This window comes from Sapajus apella, unplaced genomic scaffold (assembly GCF_009761245.1).
Source record: "Sapajus apella isolate SASKATOON/1434 unplaced genomic scaffold, GSC_monkey_1.0 scaffold62, whole genome shotgun sequence".
Lineage (NCBI taxonomy): Eukaryota > Metazoa > Chordata > Mammalia > Primates > Cebidae > Sapajus > Sapajus apella.
Window position 1 is genome coordinate 12,578,930 of NW_022437002.1, and position 23,672 is coordinate 12,602,601.

Here is a 23,672-nt window from a genome sequence, read left to right on the forward strand (position 1 = left end):
CCACAGATCCGCAGCTGGGGCCCTCGCCTCACCCTCATCAGGCTCCCCTGACTCGCACCTTCCCCCTTGATTTCAGCCCTTGTCCCAAAGTTTAAGTGTGCCTCCTCCCACTGTCTTCTGGAAAGTTTATCTTCTCTGGGATTCTCAGACTGACTTTCCTTCTTCCAGGCACCCTTGCAGACCCCATCACACCCAGACCCCACAACTCACCTCTGATACCTCTACAGGCTCTACAGGAAAGCCCCCATGGGAAGCCTGGCCACTCTCAAACAAACCCGCCTTCTCTAGGCAGGGCTGAACATGGAGAGGACGTGTGTGGGGAGCTGGCCATTAGGGAAACAAGACAGAGAGGGACTGTTGGGTTGACCCGAATTGCCTTTGGCTTTGAGAAAAGGTCTGCAGAAGAACCCCCAAAGCTGGCCTGTGAGAGCTCACCCCTGTGTCCCTGTGCTTCCTGTTCAGAGGGCCTCGACCCCCGTAGCCCAGCCTGACGCTCAGCCTTGCAGGGAACATGGGGTGCTTTCCCTCACCCAGCAGCACACCATCCTGCCTGGGTTTCCATGGCAACCTCCTCAGCATTGCAGTGTGGTCCCTCTAGACACCCTCTCCTCCTGGGTGGGCGGATGGGGGAGACGGGCTGAGGGCTTGCAGGGACTTCCCCCGCTAAAGCTTGGCTGCTGGAGGAGCTTGATGGGGAGGAAAGTGGCCCTCAGATAGAAACTGCACCGAAAGAACCACTTGCTGTCACTGGTTAGAGGCCAAGAGAATTAAGGTGGAGTTTCCTACAGGGAGGGGGAGAGCCCAGGGCAGGACAGGCAACACAGCCCCTGAAAGCATTGGGGAGCGGGGAGCTGGTTACTTTGGCAGTTCTCTTCCTCTGCACCCAGTGGTGGGCTGGGGAGGGGATGTTCAAGACCCCAGGGGAAAAGGGAGACTTTATTCCTCCTGCTTCATTTGCTTATCTTTCATAAAGTCCCCACTGGAGGAGGGCAGGCTGAGAGGGCTAGGATCACTAGTGGATGGGAGGGTGGGCAGTGGGACAGGCTGAGAACAGGGTGCAGGGTGAGGAGGAATGTCTTCTCTGAAATCATCCCAGCTCCTGGGATACTAGAATAGCACATTCAGGAATCCATGACATCATCAACATGTCTGTCTCTCTCATACACACACACACACACACACACACACACACACACACACACAGAGTCGCACTAACTCATACATATTTTTTTCACACAGAGAGGCATAAGTACACATGTGTGAGTTGGAGCAATCACGTATGTGAATACAGTGATCTCATACACAAGCCTACTTGCATTTATATATCACAGTCACACAGTCACAAATGGTCCTACCAGGTCTTGGTCACATGTACACATGATGTACTCTGCCGCCTTCAGTCAAGTCACGGACACATGATGTTCACATGTAACACTTAGAACTGAACCCTCCCATTCAATCACATATGTTGATGAAAACCCACAAATGGTGTCTGACCCACCTCACACACAGACGCCTAGGTAATAGTGCTGGTGTGAGGGTCCTCTCCCTGTCCCTGGCTCCTAACTCTACGTCTTCTCTAACCCAGTTAGGGGACACATGGGTCTGTGGCAGGGGGCGGGGGGGGGTCCCTTGCCTCCATATCTCCACCTCACAGCACGCAGCCTGAGGCTCACTTCCTCAAGACCTCAACCCTCCTCTTTCAGAGTTTGGGGAAGCTTTGGACCATCTGGGAGCAAATTTGCCTTCTTAGATTTAAGACTCGTCCAAACCCAGTGTGAGACCCTGAGTCGAGGAGTCACAGAATCCTGAAATGTTAGAGATACTTTGGCTACCCCTTCCCCCACATTTCACAGCTGGGGAGCTTGAGGTCCAGGTGCTGAGAGAGCTGGGACTAGATCAGCCCCACATACTCCCAGTCTGCTGTCATGCTCTTCTCACTCCCCTCCCAATCCCCCATCTAGTTGAGAAGTGATTCAGCAGAGATTAAGCTCCATGACTTCAGAGGGAGGAGAAAGCTCCTGCAATCTCAGAGATGATCCCTCCACTGGCTTCATACATGTCCAGTCTCAACCCCTGTTGATCTGAGGAATAACTATATTATCTCTCTCTCCCTAGAGAAACAAGCCAAGTTGCTTGCAATAATTCTATGGGCTCCAGAGACCAAAAACTCCAGGAACCATCCCATCTGTCCCATCACAATCAAAGGAGGGGCAGTCACAGCCTGTAACACCACTCCCTATGGCATCTTCTGGAATGGTTTTGAACCCTTTCTCTACCCTGACCCAGATCTCAGAGTCCAGAAGGGGTAAACCGCTGTCCCTGGTCCTGAAAAATACTAGCTCCGTTTGCGCAGGGACTGGGACAGCCCAGGATGGTCGTCTGCAGATCCAGCCAGTTGCCAGACCAGAACCCACCTGTTTCCTGGGCCCAAAGCTCTGACTCCACCCTCCTCACTGCTCCCACAACTTAGTGAATATTAGATCCAGAAGGAAACTGAGAGAGAGCATTTTAGCTCCATTTTACAAAAGAGGAAACTGAGGCCCAGTGGGAAAGTAAATTTCCCAAGGTCCCATGGTGAGTTACAGAGCCAGAACTAGCCCTCTAAAGTGAGTTTTTGTAAGTCTACTCTAGGGCAACATGAGGAATAAACTGGAAGAAGGCAGGCAGGAGGCAGAACGAGAGAGGAGGCTGGTGCAATCGTCCAGGCTAGACATTATGGATCCTGCACTAGGGCAGAGGCTTTGAAACAAAGAAGGATGGGCAGGGGCTCTAGCCAATTCACAGTACAGAAACACTAGGGGGACGGAGGCCCTGTGAAGGGCAGACCTGAGCCCAGAAGACCGAGTCCAGGGGAGGAATTCTTCCCCCTTTCACACAGCCTACCCTGCAGGGAATGAAGCCATCCCATCTGTCGGGAATGGGGGCACCTTTCTAGGGTCTTTCCCAGAACAGTTTCCAGAGCCAATGCCAGAGTCTTTCCTCTGGCACCAGACACTCCAACCCATGGGGAGGGTCCGAGCTGGGACACTGGTATCCTCATTTTTTGCGTGGGGGCAAAAAATGGAGAAGGAATTCTAGATGGAGAGAAGTGTGCTACAGGGAAGGAGCAGAGGTGTGGAGGCTGAGAACTCACTTCTCTTTTGGCTTTATGGTACAACAGCAGGAAATAATAAGAGCATTGACACCTTGCTGAGTGCCTACACTATATGCCAGGATGAAGCTGGGTGCTTTCGCATACTCTATCTCATTTAATCCCCTGGACAACTATGCAAGGCATGTATCATTGTCCCCATTCTACAAACGAGGCAGTAGGCTCAGAGAGGTGAAGTAACTTGCCTTAGTCACCCGGCTAGTAAATGACAGGGGGTGGCTCTGAACATGAGGTCATTCTCCAGGAACATGCTTTCTCCCCAGGCTCTAGATGCCTCATCAATAAAGTAAGTATGGCACACTAGATGATCACAAGGGACTCTCCCCGCTCTGACATTCAGCAATTAGCTGATGCACAGAGACCTTCAGTTAGAAGGGCATCTGGGCAGTTCCCCTAGCTCCAGTCCTTCAGCCATGCACTTGCATACCAAGGAGACAGAGATTCAGAAGCCCCATCATCATTCATCTCTTCTCAAGATGAAAGGTCTTCCTGGTATCTGCTCCAATTCCTGCCTGCAGCCTGTAAAGTCAAGGCACATCACTGGAAGGTTCTCCCAGTGACTCAGGCCCCTATCCTGGCCTTGAAAGACTAACTCTCCAAATCACTTTGGGCATGAAGAAGGCTTTGGGTCTGAAGCTGAATCAGTTGGATTCCTGGGCTTGGTCCCTTGAAGCCAGACTCCTGGGGTCCAACACCTCTACAACCTCCCAATCGTAATCTCAATCCTTGGTTCTGTCCCAGCCCCTTCCTTGTCCCAGCCCAACTGCTACATCCCCCAAATCCCCATCTCTAGTACCAGGACTAAACTGCATATTCACAGAGGCCACGCCCACTCTAGGGCTCTGATAACCTCAAGCCCCTTCCCCATCTATAATAGCTTTCCCCCGCCAGAAACCACATCACAGCTTGATTGCTGGAAAAGACCAGCCAATGTGGTCCTGTCAAGGGCTTTGTAAAAATCTATTTTAAGGCCTGGAAAAGTCCCCCACCCCCAGCCCCAACTGGGAGCCTTGATGAGCATTCTCCCTGGATCCTCCGGAGCCCCCGCCCCCTCACCATCCCATCCAGCTGCCTATTTGAAGGTTTCTGGGGAAGTTGTTACTCTGAACAAAATAAGCAGGAAGAGATTTTAAAACAAAACCAGCTGGTGTCTGGGCTGATGCCACAAAGTGAAGAGGTCTTGGTGGGTGGAGCTGGCTCCTCTGCGATGTGGGGTCTAGGTATGTCACGAGGTGGTCACCCACCAGACTGAACATAACTGAGATTCTGCAGTTAGGTGTCTGAAAAAGGATACTGAATTGATGAGGATGGAGCTGTTAAGGTGTGTGTGAATGTGGCTTTGTGATGTACACTTGCACATATGTGTGACATGTTTCCGTGATCTGGGTCATGCATCTGTAATCGGAGGGCCGTGACTGTGTGGTTTGCATGACTGGTTTTATTTGTGACCATGCACAGTGTGAATTACTCTATTGTGCTTCCCTGGAAATGTGGGCAGCTTACCAGAGCAACTGAGCGCTCTATTTATGTAACTGTACAAGTTGCATATCTTTGTGTGTGTCTCCCTTGTGCTTTGTAACATATACATGGGACCACAGAACTGCATGTGCCTGGCTATTTGCATTTAGGAGACTGGGAGATTACAGGTGAGACTGAATCTTTTTTTGTTTTTTAAGCCAGGGGTCTCGCTATGTTGCCCAGGCTGGTCTCAAACTCCTGGGCTCAAGTGACCCTCCCTCTTCTGCCTTCCAAAGTGCTGGGATTATAGGTGTGAGTCCTGCACCCAGCGCCTGAGACTAAGTCTTGAGCCTGTATGTGTCTGTAAAATTGTGGTGTTGCTTACACAGTGCCAGGAACATAAGGCTGTTTAATAAATAATGACTGGTTAACGTCTAAGTCTGTGTGCGGAGGCAGTGGAGTGTAAAGGTTAAGAGCATCAACTAGGAAGCCCAACTGCTAGAGTCTGAATCCAGGCTCTACCACCTACTAGCTGTGTAGTTTGGAGCATCTGACCTCCCTTCTCTGTGCTTTGGTACCTGCCTCATAGAGCTCCATGGAGATTTAATCAGTCCATACACATACTGGACCTAGAACAGCACCTGGTGTATGGGAAGGGCCACAGTATAAGTGTTTGTGGGCATGGGAGTGCAGACCCATCAGGGCAGTCCCTGGTACTGTCTCTGCAAAGTATCCCTCTCCCCCACCCCACCATGTCCCATGCCCCCTCACCAGGCTGCGGAAGCTGGAGTGTGCTCTTGCTCCACTGAGTCAGGCCCACGATGGCCACCATCTTGGCACCCAGGCTGCTCCGCCGCTTCTTGGCGGTGGTGGTCCCAGTCCCGCCCCCAGCTTGCTGGGATCCGCAGATTTCACCGCTAATGCTGGAGCTCCGCACCACATTCCTGGAGGCCCCAGATGAGGCAGGACCTGGCTCCCCGTTAAACATGGTCCCTGGGGCGGCAGGGCCTCAGGCAGCTCTGAAGGTGGGCAGGAAAAAAAAGGATCCCACGTCAGACCTGGATGACTCTACAGCAGCCCCACCACTTCCTAGCTGCATGACCCTGGGCTAGTCACTTGACCTCTCTGAGGCTGTGAGGTTTAAATGTACAAACAAATGTCAAGGGCATGCACAGGGTCTGGCTCAATAAAAGGGACTATCCCTATTAGCACATGGCTATGTAGAACCTCACAGGTGACCTGGTTTGACAAAGAGGGCTGAGGCTGTGGAGTCACATAGCCTGGGCTTGAATTCCAAAGGCCTCTACACACTAGCTGTGTGACCTTGTGACCAAACCTCTGGGGGTTTCAGTGAACACCTCAGCAAGATGTGAAATAAAAGCACTTAGCTCATAGGATTGTTGTAAGGACCAAATTAAATAATGCATATGAAGTGCCTGTCAGGCTCAGAGTAAATATTCAGTAAGTATTAGTGGTTATTTTCATAGAAAATAATAAGAACAGGGAGAACAGAACTGGCTGCAGCCTGTGCAGACTCTGGTGGGGTCCTTCTATGTGAAGGGGATAGTGCAGAAAAGCTCAAAGCAGCAAGAAAATCACCCCTTACTGTACTCCTGAGAGGCATTTTAGCCTATTCCCTTCCAGCTACCCTTCCATGCATTTTTAAAAATAACTGAACTCATACTGCAAATGTTATTTTATATTCTGGTATTTTTTTCATTTAACATTATATCATGGCCAGGTGAGGTGGCTCATGGCTGCAATACCAGCACTTTGGGAGGCCAAGGTGGGTGGATCACCTGAGGTCAGGAGTTTGAGACCAGCCTGATCAACATGGTGAAACCCCTTGTCTACTGAAAATACAAAAATTAGCTGGGCATGATGGTGCATGCCTGTAATCCCAACTACTCAGGAGGCTGAGGCAGGAAAATTGCTTGAACCCAGGAAGCAGTGGTTGCAGTGAGCAGAGATTGCGCCATTGCACTCCAGCCTGGGCGACAGAGCAAGACTCCATCTCAAAAAACCAAAAAATAAAACAAACAAACAAACAAAAAATTATATCATAAGCATTTCCCAATGTCATTAACACTATGTATGCTACCATGATATTCCATTGTATAGAAGCAGCATAACTGACTTAAGTATTTCAATACAGCTACCTCTTAGATCAGGCTCAAGTTTCTCTCCTCTTTCTCTCTTTTCTCTCTTTTATTTTTATTTATTTATTTTTTGAGATGGAGTCTCACTCTGTCACCCAGGCTGAAGTGCAGTGGCGCAATCTCGGCTCACTGCAACCTTCACCTCCTGGGTTCAAGCAATTCTCCTGCCTCAGCCTCCAGAGTAGCTGGGATTATAGGCGCACACCACCATGCCCAGCTAATTTTTGTATTTTTAGTAAGAGATGGGGTTTCACCATGTTGGCCAGGCCGGTCTCGAACTCCTTACCTCAAGTGATCTGCCTGCCTCAGCCTCCCAAAGTGCTGGGATTACAGATGTGAGCCACTGTACCCGGCTTCTTTCTTCTCCTTTAAATAAACATAACAATAAACATCTTTCTCTCTCTCTCTTTTTTTTTTCCTGAGATGGAGTCTCGCTCTGTCACCCAGGCTAGAGTGGAGTGGCACAGTCTCCACTCATTGCAACATCTGCCACCCAGGTTCAAGCGAATCTTGTACCTCAGCCTCCCAAGTAGCTGGAATTATAGGTGTGCACCATGACCAGCAATTTTTTTTTTTTTGTATTTTTAGTAGAGATGGGGTTTTACCATGTTGGCCAGGCTAGTCTCAAACTCCTAATCTCAAGTGATCCACCCACCTTGGCCACCCAAAGTGCTGGGATTACAGGCGTGAGCCACCGTGTCCGGCCTAAACATCTTTCTACATGGATTTTGTCTGCTTATTTCTTTAGGACTGATTCCTCGAAATGGAATGACTGGGTCAGGGGATACAGAAACTGCTAGGAGCATCCCCAGAATCCATTCCCTCTTTCTGCTTTTTGACAGAGGGCTGATTTGTTCAGGTACCACACACCCCTTGTTTTAGAGGCAGATCTGTGAATGGCATTCACCTTGGCAACTCTTATTTGTCCAAGGGGGGAAGATTTGGATTACATGCTTATAAGAGAGGTGGGGGGCTCTCTCTCTTTCTCCCTCTGTCCTTCTCTTTCCTACCCCCTAGAGTGGGCTCAGCCCTAAGCCGAAGCCAGTGCTGCTGTGAACAGACAGCACTCAGACAGAAAGTACCTTAGGCCACACCTAGGGCGTGCCCTGCACTGGTCTTCCAATTATGTGAGACAATACATTTTCCATTGCTTACACCACTTTGAATCAGAGTTCTCTGTCACCTCCAAAAGCATCCTACCTGACACCAGGGTCATAAATGTCGTTTGGATTCTTGGAATCTATTGTCAAATTCCTTTTTAAAATATAGACATTTATTCTCCCTATTAGCTGCATTCAACAAATATTCAAGCCCCTAAAATTCCCAGGCCCATGATGAGTGTCAAAGATACAGCAGTGAGCCAGGCCAACTTGGTCCTGCCCTCCCAAAGCCTCCAGTCCAAGAGGGAGACAGACAGTAAATAACGAATTCTACAATTAAATATTTAATGATGGTTACACTACGTGCTAGGGAAGAGGACAGAGGGCCCTGAGAATCACTCTGAGGGAGGGGCTGCAGGAGTCTGTTGCTGTGTTTGGAACAGAGGCGGGATCTCCAGCTGTTGGCCTCCACAGTTTGACTGCAGTCGGTCTCCTCTGCACAGGCAGAACCCAAGAAGGCCAGCAGCTCCAGCATGGCCTGCACCTAGCACCCTCCTGGCTCTGTCCTACCCCACAGTGGTTTTCCTGGGGCAGCTGACCATCCCAGGGTTCAGGGCACTTTGCTTGATCCTCTGCCCTCAGGCCTGGTATGCTGAGGGAGCCCACTTTCTCAAAAGGACAGAGAAAGGGGAGAGAGAACGGGTGAAAGGGGAAAGGCACCATTCTTGCGGATAAGGAAGACAGTCCCCAGACAGCTGAGAACAGTCACCTGGTCACCTGGTCAGCATGTCTCCTGACAGCCTGGCAAAGTGCAGCTGACAGCGGGGATGAGTTAAAGCCTGATTTTGCCTTCTTTGTGGCTGCCTGGACCGGTCTCATTCACACCGTGATGGGTGCAGAGTCCTGGATTGTATTTCCCCATTCCGATCAACCCTGCAGCTAATGGAAAGTCCCCCTGGACTGGGGCCTAAGATGATCTCTTCTTTTGAGTTTCCAATTCTAGTGCCAGTTTGTGTGTTTTTTGGGTATCTACATGGTCTTTTGGTGGAAGGTGGGAGAAGGCTTATCTGATACTGTGACTCTGCCATGGTGCAGGTCTAATTTACTCCTTACAGTATTTCTGGGAGGTGTGTGGTTATCTCTGTACTGTAGATGAGAAAACTGAGTCTCAGAGAAGTAAAGGACTTGTCTGTCCAACCCAGCTAAGAAGAGGCAAGGCCTGGACTTGACCCCAGGTCTCCTGTTTCCAAAAAGAGAGAATGCTTAGCAGCCCCTCTCCCTTCAACCAAAAATGTAGGCCCGGCCCTTAAGCTCAGGCTCTGTCCTGGGTCTCCGGGCCCTCTGAGAAAACTGCAAGGAAAGTGACTGCAGGGCAGTAGAAAACCCAACCGGACCACAGCTGGAGAAGCAAAGAGCTTCCCTAGCACAGCCCCTGGGACCAAGAGAGCACCACCCCTGGGGGTGAAACAGGAAGGGGTAAGGGACAAAATTCCTGACCCTGCCAACCCAGGGGCTCATGTTTCCTCATGAATAATAAATGGAATTGACAAGCATTTGATTTGGCATCAAGGTCACTGTACTATTCAGAGCTATTTTCTCATCTTTAACCATCTGGAGAACTGAAAGATGCTTGGGAGGGCCCAGCCTGCAGGCCATTCCCCAAAGGGGACAGGAGGAGCCAGACCCAAAGCACTGGACCCAAGGCCCTAGGACTGACCCTGTGGGCCAGAAGTCCTGGTAGGGCAGGTTAGGAGGATTAGGAATTAGGATGTGGGATTCAAATGTGAACAGATTCCTTATGTAAAGTCCTCTGAGCCTCGGCTGTCTGATCTGGGTGTAAAATGAAGGGGTCAGATTAAGTAATCTCTAAAAGTCCTTTTGACTGGGAGAGTTGAGTCTACGAACTGAAAGATGCTTGGGAGGGCCCAGCCTTCACATTGCAGTGAAGGTTAGAGATCTAATTTCTTCTCTGGCAGCCAGTCTAGCTCAGGAGGGACATGCCAGAGTTCTAGTCAAGGCACCTAAAAGGAGGGACATCCACTGCAGAGCAACCCCTGAGCCATCAGACCACAAGGATGGAAAAGGGAAGGTGGGGAGACTGAGGCAGAGTGGTGAGGAGCGGGCAGGATACAGAACATACCATGTCACATGTTGGTGATTCCAAATGATTGCTAAATGAACTATACCCCTCCCATGCAAGTCACTTCACCAATTCCCCTGCTTCTGAGCAGAGCAGACTGTCCCTTTCTCAGCCCAGGTCATGGCACCTCAAGGAAGAAAACTATCCTATGATCTCAGTGAGTGACAGAGACCTCACTCTGAGGTTCTTCCTGCTGACTCCCAGCTATCACTACAGCAGCAGAGAAACTTCAGTTATCCTCCAGGGACACAGCTACTGCCCCCACTCCTGCCAAAACTCTATGCCAGAAGAGACCTTCCCCACTCCCCAGGAATAAGCTTTGTGTTTTTTTTTTTAGCCCTTGGATGCCTGGCCTCTACCCTGGGGTCTCAGTTTTCTAAAAGGGTCCTCCAAACCCTCTCCCGAGCCTTGACAACAGCAGGTCTCAGGGCCCTGCCAGGCTACCCTGGGCCCCTCAATCCCCTTAACTGCATGTCTAACCAGATGAGAATTTTTTGAGAGTTCGAGGCCACCCAAAAGCTCAAGATGAACATAGCCACCCACCTTTCCAACAGTAAAGACCAAGGAATGCATCACAGGGCGATGGGAGTGTTAGGCTGGAAGGGACTGCAAAAAATAACTGAGGCTCCCACCACCCTCCCCAACCTCTACTCACAGTGGACATCATTAACCTCTCCCTTTCCCATTAAGGTCAGACTTAGCCTCAGAGTCCCTCTCAACACAGGGCTCCAGCACCAGCTGAGGAGAAACAGCTGATGAGCTAAAACTGACTTGCCGTCTGTATTCTAGACGGAGCCTTTCATTTTGCAGAACAGGTTGTCAAGGCCCAGAATGGGGAAAAGACGCACCAGGGTAACACAAAAAATTGGTGGCAGAATCAGAGCTCCAACCCTAAGTGCCTTAAATCTCAGGTCTCACATCACCTATCGTGTGCTCCCTCCCCATCCTTCACCTGGAAGAAAACCCAACTCACCAAACTGATGAATGTGAGCCTGGTGTTCCGCATCACAGGGGGCTGTGCCCCTCCCAACAGCACACCCCTATGGCATTTGCACAAGGCTTCAATTGACTTCTGCCAAAACACCAATTTTCAAGAAATGAGGTGAAGGCAATCAGGGCAGGCTCCCAGGAGGAAGTGATGTGATAAAAAGGTCTGAAAGGGAAGAGGGGAGCTTAGAGGAAGGGCTAGGTGAGACATCTGCCCTTAAGGGCTTCTGTTAGATTGTGGCATAAAAAGACAGACTTTGAAGAAGCTGTGTGACCTTGAGCAAATCATTTAAACTCTTTAGTTCTCCATTTCCTCTTCTGTAAAATTGTCAGAACTCCTGGGTTCCCTAATGTTCCTTTAGGCACTTGGATGCCAAGCTGCTAAAGACCCACAACTTTAAGATTTTTAACACAGGAGAGACTCATCCAGGACCAACTGCTATGGAGCTCTAGACCCTATCCTTCCTTCCTCCAACCTCCCTCTGATTAATGGGGTCTTTGTTCCTCCCCAGACACTCTATGACATGCCCAGCAGTTGGGGAACACACTCCTGGCTCCATCCCCAGCTATGTGATCCTGAGCAGGTCCTTCAGCTTCTCTGAACCATTCCCTCCATTCCCTCCTCTACAAAACGAGTCTAATCGCCACCTGGGCCCTCCCCAACTCTCCCGGCTAGACTGGGGGTCAGATGAGACAAAGAGGAGCAGAAAGGCAGGGTGAATTAAACACATGCTCTGGAGGCAGATAGACAGGTACAAAACCTAGATCTGCCACTTAAAAGCCGTATGACACAGGGCTTCCTTAACAAATCCCCTGAGCCTAACGCTCCTCATCTCGAAAGTGGGGATGATAATGTCTGCTTTAGGATTCTTACATAAAATATTACAAAACAAGAATTGGGACATGCTAAATGATCATCAGTTGGGCAGTTACATTATTATTACTAATAAGATTCCTTTATAAATTGTAAAGAATTGTCCAGGTGTTAGTTCTTATTGGTCTAGAGTCCACGCCAGGTGCAACCACATCAGAGGAAGGCCCAGAGATTAAGATAATTGCCTCCCACTGCAACCCTGAGTGCTCCAGAAGTCTGGGGTCAGGGTCCTGCACTTTTCAGTTGAGATGAGAGGTGACCTGTGAAGCTGTGCCAGTATCTCAGCTCCTGACCCCTGCTGGATGCTGGGTCTGGCATCTGAGATCCCTGGCCCAAACCTCATCCAGCACCAGGATGGCCCACCACATCTCCTGTGCCAATCTGTGCCCTTATCAGAGGCTAGTGCCTGCATTCACAGAAAGGGTGGAGGGGCTCCCGCAGCTCTAGCCTTTCCTGTCCCCACTCAGGGAGAGGTGGGCATGGGGATGGGTTGGTAGGTGGCTGTGGTGGGGAAGGCAGTCTGTGCCAAGGAAGCACACCCAGCCAGCGTGGGCAGCACACAGAGACTGCTCCTCTCCTAGTTGTGCAGACCTTCATCTCTCCCAAGCTGGGCTGGCATACACCGTGCACAACACACACATGCACACACACACACACACATACACACACACACACATGCAGGAAGAGACATGGGGCACACAATTCCAAATGTGTGATCACAAAGACCTGTATCAATAATACTTAAAGACACAATCACATGTGCACACAGATATGCACACACACCTCCACTAAGACACTTATACACAGAGACACACAGAAGCAACCACAATGACAGCCATAGGCTTTCACAGACTCACATGTGTACACACCTGCACACACCCACACACACTCCCCCCATTTGGCCCCTGCCCAGTCCAGAAAGGCAGGAAGAGCCCCATGGCTCCATGGGCAGGGAAGCAGGAAGTATCTTAGCCTGAGCCGTGGGCTCCCTTGGCTAAGGCACACACTCCACCTCTGAGCAGGTGTGTGCGAACTTGAACCCACATGCACACTCATAGACACCACAGCCCCCAGTCTCACTCGCCTGGCCCCCATCCCCACCAGACTGGACAAAGGAGCTCATTGGTGAGGTTTGCGGTGAGGAAAGGAGAAGGCTGGCAGGAAGCAGCTGCTGTCACCATGGCTACCAGGCTGACCCACTTCTCCTCCGCCCAGCCTGGCCCACCCAGCCCAGGCACAGGCAGCTTTGGGCAGGGTAGGCCCTTTCCCATCACACACAGGAAAGGAGTGGCCCTCTGAGGGCGTGGTAAGGGATGGGTTGAGCACCCCTGAGAGGCTGGATACTGTGTAGGAAGGCAATACAGACTCCAGACATTCCTTGAGGGGAGTAGGGTGCTGAAGGCACGGTCCCTGCAAGACCTAGAAGACTGAGCCCCTGATGTCCCCCCGGGGCCTCAGGATGCCATATGGGCCCTAGATACATTCTCAGTCACAGTCCTCACGGCAGTGCAGGGGATGGGTGGTCAGACTCAAACCCAAATTCTAAGGACTCCAAACACACAAGGGTAAGGCAGACCCAGGGCTGGGTAAGCCCTGTCTCCCATTCAGAACCAGGTTCCTGAAGTACCTACTAGGGGCTGCTGGGGTCACAGACATGCCTCCTTCCCAGGACAGGGTCGCTATGGGCCTTCACTCAGCTAGGGGCTCCTGAGGACAGGGATGTGTGTCCTTCCTCAGAATCAGGGACTTAGAACAACAACACAGCCTGAGTCAGTTTTGGGAGGAGCTAGCCTACAGAACAGAATGAATCTCTCCTGCTTGACAACCTCCCATAGCCTCCCATTTCCTGCAGGACAAAGAAGACCCTCGCCAAGGTCCACAGCCCATGTGATCTGGGGACTGCCTTCCTCTCCAGTCTCCCAGCCCATCCCATGCCTTTTGCCCCTACTCTGTATTCCAGCCACATTTACTTCTTTTCAGTCCTCAATAATACCACCTTGGGCCAGGTGTGGTGGCTCATGCCTGTAATCCCAGCCCTTTGGGAGGCCAAGGCAGGTGAATAGCTTGAGCCCAGTAGTTTGAGACCAGCCTAAGCAACATAGCAAAACCTGGTCTCTACAAAAAATACAAAAATTAGCCTGATGTGGTGGCACATGCCTGTAGTCCCAGTTACTCAAGAGACTGAGGTGGGAGGATGGCTTGAACCCAGGAGGCAGAAGTTGTAGTGAGCCGAGATGGCAACACTGCCCTCCAGCCTGGGTGACAGAGCCAGATCCTGTCAAAAAAAAAAAACAACAAAAAAAAAAAACCAAAACAAAACAAAATAAAAACGCCAGGCATGGTGGCTCATGTCTGTAATCCTAGCACTTTGGGAGGCTGAGGTGGGCAGACCACAAGGTCAAGAGATCGAGACCATCTTGGCTAACATGGTGAAACCCCATCTCTACTTAAAAAAATACAAAAAATTAGCTGGGCATGATGGTGCATGCCTGTAGTCCCAGCTAATTGGGAGGCTGAGTCAGGAGAATCGCTTGAACCCAGGAGGTGGAGGTTGCAGCAGTGAGCTGAGATTGTATCACTGCATTCTAGCCTGGGTGACAGAGACTCCTTCTCCAAAAAAAAAAAAAAAAAAAAGGAGGCACTTTGTCTCCTGTCTGCCTGACATGCTCTTCTCTGCCCCCAACCCCATGATCTGGCGACCCCATACTTGTCTGTCCCGCCACCTTTGCCTGGCCAAACGCTACTCTTGGCTCAATCCAAGTTTCAAGGTCATTTCCTAGGAAAGTCTTCCCAGATGAGGTTAGTTCCCATAACTCCCTCTGTACTGTTCCTGTCTGTTATGAGTTGAATTGTGTCCCCCTGCAAAATGTTGAGGCTCAAACCCCAGTCCCTCAGAATGTGACTTGGTTTGGAAACACGGCCGTTGCAGATGTGACAAGTTAAGATGAGGTCATGCTGGAGAAGGGCGGGCCCCTCATCAAATATAACCACTGTCCTTATAGGCAGGTGGCCACGTGAAGACAGACACGGGGAGAGCGCCATGTGCCGATGGAGGCAGAAATGGGAGTGACGCGTCAACGTGCCAAGGAACGCCAAGGATTGCCACCTGTCACCAGAAGCCAGGGGAGAGGCACGGAACAGATTTTCCCTCACAGAACACAGAAGGAAGCAACTCTGCCAACACCTGATTTTAGACTTGTAGCCTTCAGAACTGTGAGAACCTACATTTCTGTTGTTTTAAGTCATCCTGTTTGTGGCACTTTGTTGCAGCTTGCCTAGGAAATGAACACACTGCTGTTCCTCTTGTTCCGAGCTTGTCTCCCACACCCCGCCCCCTGGCTGTGAGCTGTTTAAAAATAGGAACCCTGTCGTCTTCTTCACCCTGAATCCCTAGTACCTGGCACAGGTCTGGCATATAGCAGGGCTCAGTAAATATTTGTAGAATGAATGAATAGCAACCTAAAACATTAAATTAGCAGTATTTATAGCATTGTGAGTCATTTTTATTTTCTCCATGTGACATATTGTGTTTTCCTAAGTTACTACTTTAGAAACTGTATTAATGTTATAATAAAGAAAAAACCAAAACCACGTATTTTTCCTTTCAAAACATACATTAAAGTAACAGGCATTTCCACCAATGTGTGTTTTGTGAAGAGGGAAAAGTTCTTCTATCCGCTTGATAACTGCTTTTTATTGATTAATTGATTCCTCCTCGTGTCACTAGAGTGCTTTCCGGAGTCAGATTCACAGAGCATGAGCTCTGGGGCCTTGCAAGGTATAGATTATGGGCGGGAAGGAGCCAGCCAGGGTACACATTCTTCTCAGCCATCTCCACCATTCACCCCCTCCCTTGGCTTGTAAGATCTGGCCAGATGTGGTACCTGTCTCCTTACAGCGGCTGTGAAACTTTGTACTGGAGAATACCACTACTCCTGGCCAAAAGTGACTCCCCCAAACAGAAGCAAAATCATGTCCTCAATGACCACACCATTCAGTGCTTCTCAAATCAAAATGTGCAGGTGAATCACCTGGGGAGCTTGCTTTGATCCATGGGTCACAAGTGGAGCCTGAGATTCTGCATTTCTAAGAAACTTCCAAGTGATGCCCATGCTGCTGGCCCATGGACCACCCAAGGCACTGAGAGATGAAGAGACATTGCTCTGGTTGTTCTGCAGAAAGAGTGAACACTTCAGGGAGGGGGAGACCAGAGAAGGCATCATCCCAGTAGTTGCACCTCAAAAGATAGGTGAGGTTTGGAAAAGCAAAGGTGGTTCTAAAGGAAAGAGGTGGCAACTACTGGGAAGGCCCAGGGAGAAAACGTTGTGTTCAGAGGCTGGTGAACAGAGCAGTGCAGTTGGAGAGGAGGTAGGTACGACTGTGGAACAGAGGGCTGGAAAGAGGCTGGGAGCAGCCAGTGCAGGGCTCCAAATGTGGGGCTAAGAAGCTTGGCTTTCATCCTGTAGGAGTGAAATCTGACATGATTTAGATGTAATGCTTTACAGAGATCAATCTGACACTGAGTGCAGAATCAGAAAGAAGCCTGACAGCAGGAAGAGCAGCCAGGAGTCTGTTACATCCATGGTGGAAGATGGGCTGCACTGCTTCAGAAAGTGAGGTGCAAAGAGGAAATGTGGCCAGGAGTCATGGGTGGGGTTAGGGGATTGTCTAGAGTGAGTGAGGGGGCAAAGTAGGGGAGAAGGAAAAACGAAACCCAAGGTGATTTATAGGAAGGATGGGGTTGAGAGGTGCCATGAGCAAAGCTTGAGGTCCTAGAGAAAAAAGCCTGGCTTAAGGAAAAGATGAATCCCCATTTTAGTCACGATGGGTCTGAGATAATGCTGCAACTCCCGCATTCAGGTGTTGGCCAGGTAAGCTGATTCACTAGCACTGAAGAGAGCAAGGTGAGTGGGCAGGATTTGGGTGTATTCTACAAAGAAAAAAATTGGGTGTGGAAGGAAGGAGAATGCCCAGAAAAGAGCACAGAGTGAGGAAAGATTGAGAGGTAATACTCACAGTTAGAGGTATGAGGAAGAGGGAATCAACTGAAGGAGGGAGAGTCCATGGTGAAAAGTAGGAGAGGAACTCACAGAAGATGCTGTGAGTATACAGATGGCCAAGCTGGAAGCCCTATAACACCCTGATACTGAGACCAAAAAGGAGCCTTTCCAACTTAGGATGCAGGACGGAGGCTAGGGAGGCATCCTGACTCCCTCCCTAAGGCACAGGGGAAGCCCAGGCCTGAAAGGAGCATAGCTGGAATGGAAAGCAGAATTTGGACTGAAAGAAAAGGGGGCTGGATGCACTGGGGAGGGTTTGGGGTGCAGTCGGAGCCCAGGGCTCTGAAGCACCTATTCCAGCTCAGTCCTTGCACAGGAAGGACAATTTCCACACATGCCACCACACACACAAATACATACACTTATGTGCCCACATGGCTGGAGAACTCCCAGGGCAGAGCAGAAGCGACTGGGAAAAGGTCTTTGGATCAAAGCTTTATTACAGGTAAGCACATAATTTATCACCCACCTGGGACCCTTGTGAGGATGAGCAGGGACAATACTCACAATCATACCTGGACCGCAGGTGAAAATGAGGACTGTGCCAGGCAAACCCAGCCAGATGGTCACCCTAGCTGGTGGATACTGGATCCCAATAAGATACACATTTGTTTCCCCTGTTTTCCCTTCCTAGATGGAGTGGGGAACAGCAGAAGAGACAGGCAGGCTCATCCTGAGAGGCAGGGCCCCCCCTTAGGGTGTTGGTGGATGGGACAAACTCTCCCCGACCCAGGCCCACTCTCGCCTGAGCACCAACGCCCTCGCTGGGGGAGACGCGGCAGCACCACGGACAGCGGCCGACGGCCCGCCTTCTCCCCCCCCGCCCCCGTCCTCCTCCCCTCCACTCCCGTCCCTCCCCCGCACCGCCCACGAGACCCAATCAATAGTTCATGGGGGGAAGGGGCTCCAGTTACCAGCCCCGCGCCAAGCCGGAAGGCGCCGCCCGCGCCTGCTGCCCACCCTGGGGACCCTCCTCTGAAACCTAGCACAGCCTCGGCCCCAGCCCAGACAGACACCGCCCAAAGATGTGCATGCATTCCCTGCAATCCCTCCATCCCCCGGACCGTTTCATGGCACAAAGACCGGCGCACACGCCATACACCTTCGGTCGGCCGATCAGACGCACCACAGAGCAAGACGCACGCTGTACAAAGACGATGACGTACACAAAACAACAGGCACACACCACACCCAGCAGGCAATCCACCTAGACAGGCACTCAGACACCGAGCAAACACATGCACGTCAAAACACACCTTGTGCATCAGACTCACATGGCATGGAGATGCAGCTACCACAGACTCACACACAACACACAGACCCATGACACACCCTGCCACACACACAAACTCACAAGCTGCACAAAAACTCCCTCACAGAGAACCGAAGACATATCGCATGAAGGTATATTCACCACAGACACACACACACACAGTGCACATACAATATGCCCTCAGAGACCCTCAGACATATCTGTGAGCTACAGAGCTACATTCGCCAGGGATACATACACACACACACACACACTCACTCTCTCTCTCTCTCTCTCTCTCTCTCTCATATGTACATAAACACATTATGCCTTCACAGAGACCCTCAAACATTCACCATGGATACACAAGCACACACCCACTTTACCCAGGCCCTCCATCCTACTGGTGCTCAGGCCACCCTTCCCACTGTGAACATGGGACTAGGGAGGGGGCAGACAGGACTTCCCTCCCTCCTTCCCATCTGCCTTCTCTACTTTGGTCCTGCTCGAGGGCCCCGAAGAAGAATCCACTGTGTCCTCTGAGGCCCCCTGGGATCTGCTGTGAGTTCCCAGGGACAGGCAGTTGGCACAAACTGTTGGGCAAAGCGGGGAGTAGGAGAAGAGGGACCTATGAGGCTCCAAAGCCTCCTGCTTCACTGTCCCTGAGCCCCAAGATCTGGGACATGAAGCCCCAGTGGCAGCTTTGCCCTTACCTGTGGCTCCCAAAGCCTCACTGCTCCCTAGGTCTCCCTGAGGCCTGTGTTACCCATGGGAAGCAGGAGAACTGTGGGGTATGCAGTCTCTACTCCCCCCAGGAGGTCTTAAGTCCTGGCCTCAGAGATGAGGTAGCATCCTACCACATGCAGACACCCCATCTCCAAGAGCCCCCATCCCAAGCAGGTTGTGAAAATGATGGCACAAATTCTCCTGCCCACCCTGGGGACCCTGTCTACAGGGAAATCATGGCAGGATCCTCCAAAAGAAACCCAAGCCAGGGTTCAAAGTGAGCAGAGGAGAGCAGGCCAGTACAGCAGGGGGAGACCTCTCGATTTGTCCAGCAGGTGGAAGGGATCTTCAAAATTATCTAGGCCAACTGTACATATTTCTGACATCCCCACACCATTTCCCAATTTTGCATTAAGTGCATAACACTGTGTGCCACCTCACTGATTTTTGCCAAATCTACAGGCTCCTAGTCTGGGTGCAGTGGCTCACGCCTGTAATCTCAGCACTTTGGGAGTCAGAGGTGGGTGGATCACGAGGTCAGGAGATCGAGACCATCCTGGCCAACATGGTGAAACCCCATCTCTACTAAAAATACAAAAATTAGCCAGGCATGGTGGTATGCACCTGTAATCCCAGCTACTGGGGAGGCTGAAGCAGGAGACTCACTTGAACCTGGAAGTCAGAGGTTGCAGAGAGCCGAGATCGTGCCACTGCACTCCAGCCCGGTGACAGAGCTAGACTTCGTCTCAAAAAAAAACAAAAAAAACAAACAAACAAAAAAAAACCTACAGACTCCTGTATTGTTTGTTACTTATTTTCTTTTTCTTTTTTGAGATGGAGTCACACTCTGTCACCCAGGCTGGAGTGCAGTGGCAAGATCTTGGCTCACTGCAACCTCTGCCTCCTGGATTCAAGCCATTTTCCTGCCTCAGCCTCCTGAGTAATTGACATTATAGGCACATACCACCATGCCCGGCTAATTTTCGTATTTTTAGTAGAGACGTGGTTTCACCATATTGGTCAGGCTGGTATTGAACTCCTGACCTTGTGATCCTCCTGCCTCGGCCTTCCAAAGTGGTGGAGTTACAGGTGTGAGCCACCACGCCCGGCACTTATTTTCTTTAAATTGACACTTTGGCCAGGGACAATGGTGGCTCACACCTGTAGTCCCAGCTATTCGAGAGGCTGAGGTAGAAGGATCACTTGAGTCCAGGAGGTCAAGGCTGAGGTGAGCCAAGCTCAGGCCTCTACACTCCAGCCTGGGCGACAGAGTGAGATCCAGTCTCGATAAAAAAATATACAGATAAAAATAAATAAATTGACACTTTTAACTTAAATGTAACTATTTTCAACAGAAACCATGTTATTACTATAAATGGAAAGCCAATATCACCTTTAATAAATAGAAAATGATGACAAAACAAATACAGTGAAAACAAAATTATGTTATTATGTTTTAGCTACATGGAGTTGCCAGCCAACATTCTGAGCCTAGCCTCAGAGCTCTCTATTAAAAAGGGAGGGCAGCCAGTGTTGGAAAGTTGTTAAAGACACACTAGAAATTTCACTGACACTTTCTCCCTTGGACAATCTTGGATTTGGTAGTGTTGAAAGGGAATCAACTTTCTTACTATGTGAGCCAGGGTTATGCAATGGCACTGAAAGTCATCCGAGGTCCCACTCCACACACTGGGAAGCTCTAGGCTTGTCCACTTCATACAGGAGTTAGAGCACAATGGCTAGCTGGTGCCCTGTTGCTGCAGCCCATTCTGGTAATAATAACCCTTTAGAGGTTGCTTGGTCCTTTCCTATTCACAAATTGTCATAATGGCCACCATCTAATATGAGTCTCAGAGCAGGAATTATCATCCCCATTTCTGAATGAGAAAAGTGAGGCTCAGAAAGGATAAGAGACGTGTCCATAGTCACAGAGCCAGCTCCACAGGGCAGATCCACAAGTCAGAGACTTGACGCCCACCCAGACACATTTTCTACTCTACCTGCATCCATCTATCCCACAGTTGGCAGCCCTTGCTGGGCAGTGGGGAAAGAGAAAGGATGGTAATGTGTTATCTGCCCGTGAGACCCTCAGAATCCCAAACAGCTAGCAGGCAAGTCAGCAAATCACTGAGATTAAGAGAGGTGAAGAGCTTTAAAATCTAGCCTGTAAATGCCTGAACTGCAGTTTCCTTGTCTGTAAAAGGAGTTGACAGGCTGGGAGTGGTGGCTCACACCTGTAATCCCAGCACTTTCAGAGGCCAAGATGGGAGGACTGCTTGAACCCAGGAGTTGGAGACCAATCTGAGCAACATGGTGAAACTCTGTCTCTACAAAAACATATATAAATGAGCTGGGTGTGGTGGCATGAATCCATACCTAGCTACCAAGGAGGTTGAGGTGGGAGGATTACTTGAGCCTAGGAGTTCAAAGTGTGAGTGACAAAATGTGACCCTGTCTCAAAATAAAATTAGCCAGGCATGGTGGTGTGCACCTGTAGTCCCAGCTATTGGGAGGATCATTTGAGCATAAGAAGTTGAGACTGCAGTGAGCCATGTTAGAGCCACTACGCTCCAGCCTGGGCAACAAAGTGAGACTCTGTCTCTAAAAAATAAAAAAATAAAATGGGAACAATAATAGTACCCATCTTATAGGGAATGAAGATTCAATGAAATGTGTGAACACAATGTCTGGCACAGAGTAAGTGCTAAAAAGATGTTTATTACCAGGGAAGTACAAAGAACAGAATCAGTACAAGTCAAGAATGAGTGACTGGGGGGAAGGTGGGGTAGACATAGTTTGATTTTTCACGAGGAAAAGAACGAGTATATCGTGGAGGATAAAGATTTTGGTGGGGAAAGACTCTTCTGACTGCTCCTGTCTTCCTCTTCCCTCTCTCCTCACTCCAAAGAAAGGTGAGAAAATTCAGGCTTTCCTCTCCCTCCCTCTCCTCAGGCCTCTGAATGACATTTGACAGGTTTTTCAGATCCTGTTCTGGGCACTGCTGCCCAAGAAAAGTCTCCCCTTTAAGTCACAATTCCAGGCCTTTTTTCTCCAGCTGCTGTCCAGATGGAAGGCTGGGGCTCAAGCCCAACTGCCTGCACCCACCTTGGCACTCTAAGAATTCCAGATGTCTTTAGAAGTCCTTGCCCAGCTAACAAAGACGCCCCTTCGCTGAGGGGTCACTGAGAGCCATGTTTGCATGTCTCTTTGATCCTTCCCAGTAGCTACAGATGACTGGACCAGGATGGGCACCTGCCCCACTCTGAGCCAATCAGATCCTCTCTTGGGAGTTTGGGATTGGATCTGCCAAGCCCCATGTTGTCTCTCTCCATGTGACTGAAACCGAGAGACACAATACTGGAACTATAGGCGGCTTGGTGCCTGAAAAGGCAGAGATGTTCAGTTTGTGAAGACAGAAAGGCAAAGATGGCCAACAGCGTGCAGAGAATGGCTGCTTCAAGTTCTCTTGGCCTCCAGGTCCCATATTCCTGAAGCTAACGCTTTTCCTTCCTCTTAGTTCCCGGGAATCTCTTGTATCCTCATAATAAACCCTTCTTTATTACTGAAGCTGGTTTGAGTGGGTTTCTGTATATAAGCAAAGACCTAATTAAAATAAGAGAGAAGTTGGGAGCTGGAGGTACGCAGATGAACAATCCTGAAAAAATAATCACTGTGCCTGCGTCGGAGGAGCCCAGTTCAGTGGGAGACAGCGAGTAAGAGATGCAGACTTCGCACAGATGTGGCCGAGGGAGGGTGGGCTAACTCTGCCCAGGGAGGGGCGGAAGGGCTCCGCAGGTTTCACAGCAAAGGTAGGAACTGAGCTGATTTTGAAGAATTAAGGACGTTCTGAATGGAGACAAAGTAGGGGTGGGGAGGCTTTACAAGCAAAGGGAACAGCAAGTGCAGATGCACAGAGACTCAAAACAGCCTGGCGTGTTAGAGGGACTGCCAGGAGTTCAAAGTGTGGCAGGGAAGCAGGGGAGACAGGCAGTCAGGCGCATCATAAAGGACTTTGAATACCATGGTAAGAAGCTGAGGCCTTTTCCTGTCAGTGATGGGGAGCTATTGAAGTATTTTAAGTAGCAGGGGGTGACAGGGTCAGTTCTGTGTTTTAGAAAGATTGTTCTGGGGCTGCCTGGAGAAAGGGCTGGAAAAGGCAGGCCTGGAGGCAGGGACCAGTTAGGAGGCTGCAGCACTCCTCATCCAGTCCCTTCATTCACCCAGCAGCTCCCTGTGTACCTACTATGTGCTGGGGTGAGGCAAAACAGGATTCCTGCGCCCACAGAGTCCATAGTCTAGCATGAAAGAGACACGAAGGAAAAGCGATTCGAGTGTGCTGAACGTTATGAAGAAGTACAAGGTCCTCTGGAGCGGGGTGCTGTTTACTGTCTAGTTTTTAGGCTTCCCTGCGGAAATGACGTTCGAGCTGGTATCTATCTGAAGGATAAGTAGGAGTTAGCAGGGCCCCGAGAGGGGGCGTGCATTCCAGGATTGGGGACAACACGTGTGGAAGTCCTGCAGCTGAGGGAGCAGGAGAGTGGCGGAAGAAGACACAAAAAGGTAGGCAAGAACCAGATCCCACAGGGCCTCGGAGACTGCGTCAGTGCATCTGGCTTTCCTTCCAAGAAGGCTTGGAAGGGTCCTAAGCAGGGAAATGACACAATCCAGCGTTTATCCTAAGAAGAGCATGAAAGAGAGCGGGGCAAGAACAAATGTCAGGAGACCAGGTAGGAGGCTGTCACAGTGGCCCAGGTGAGAGCCA

General features: G+C 50.2%; 1 protein-coding gene across 3 annotated transcripts in view; it reads right to left on the reverse strand.

Annotated features, from left to right (window-relative positions):
* The window catches only part of RIMS3 (regulating synaptic membrane exocytosis 3), a 44,884-nt gene that overhangs the window by 15,581 nt on the left and 5,631 nt on the right, over nt 1-23,672 (reverse strand). For 2 of the 3 annotated variants that reach the window (XR_004259468.1, XM_032247112.1), the window contains exons 2-3: nt 10,985-11,164; nt 5,384-5,631 (exon numbers count right to left, since the gene is read on the reverse strand). Coding sequence is in view for 2 of the 3 variants with exons in the window: in XM_032247112.1 (XP_032103003.1) it covers nt 5,384-5,600 (217 nt within the window). In the remaining variant the exon portion in view is untranslated. The remainder of the gene's footprint in view (nt 1-5,383; nt 5,632-10,984; nt 11,165-23,672) is intronic. The other variant, XM_032247113.1, reaches the window with a different exon arrangement.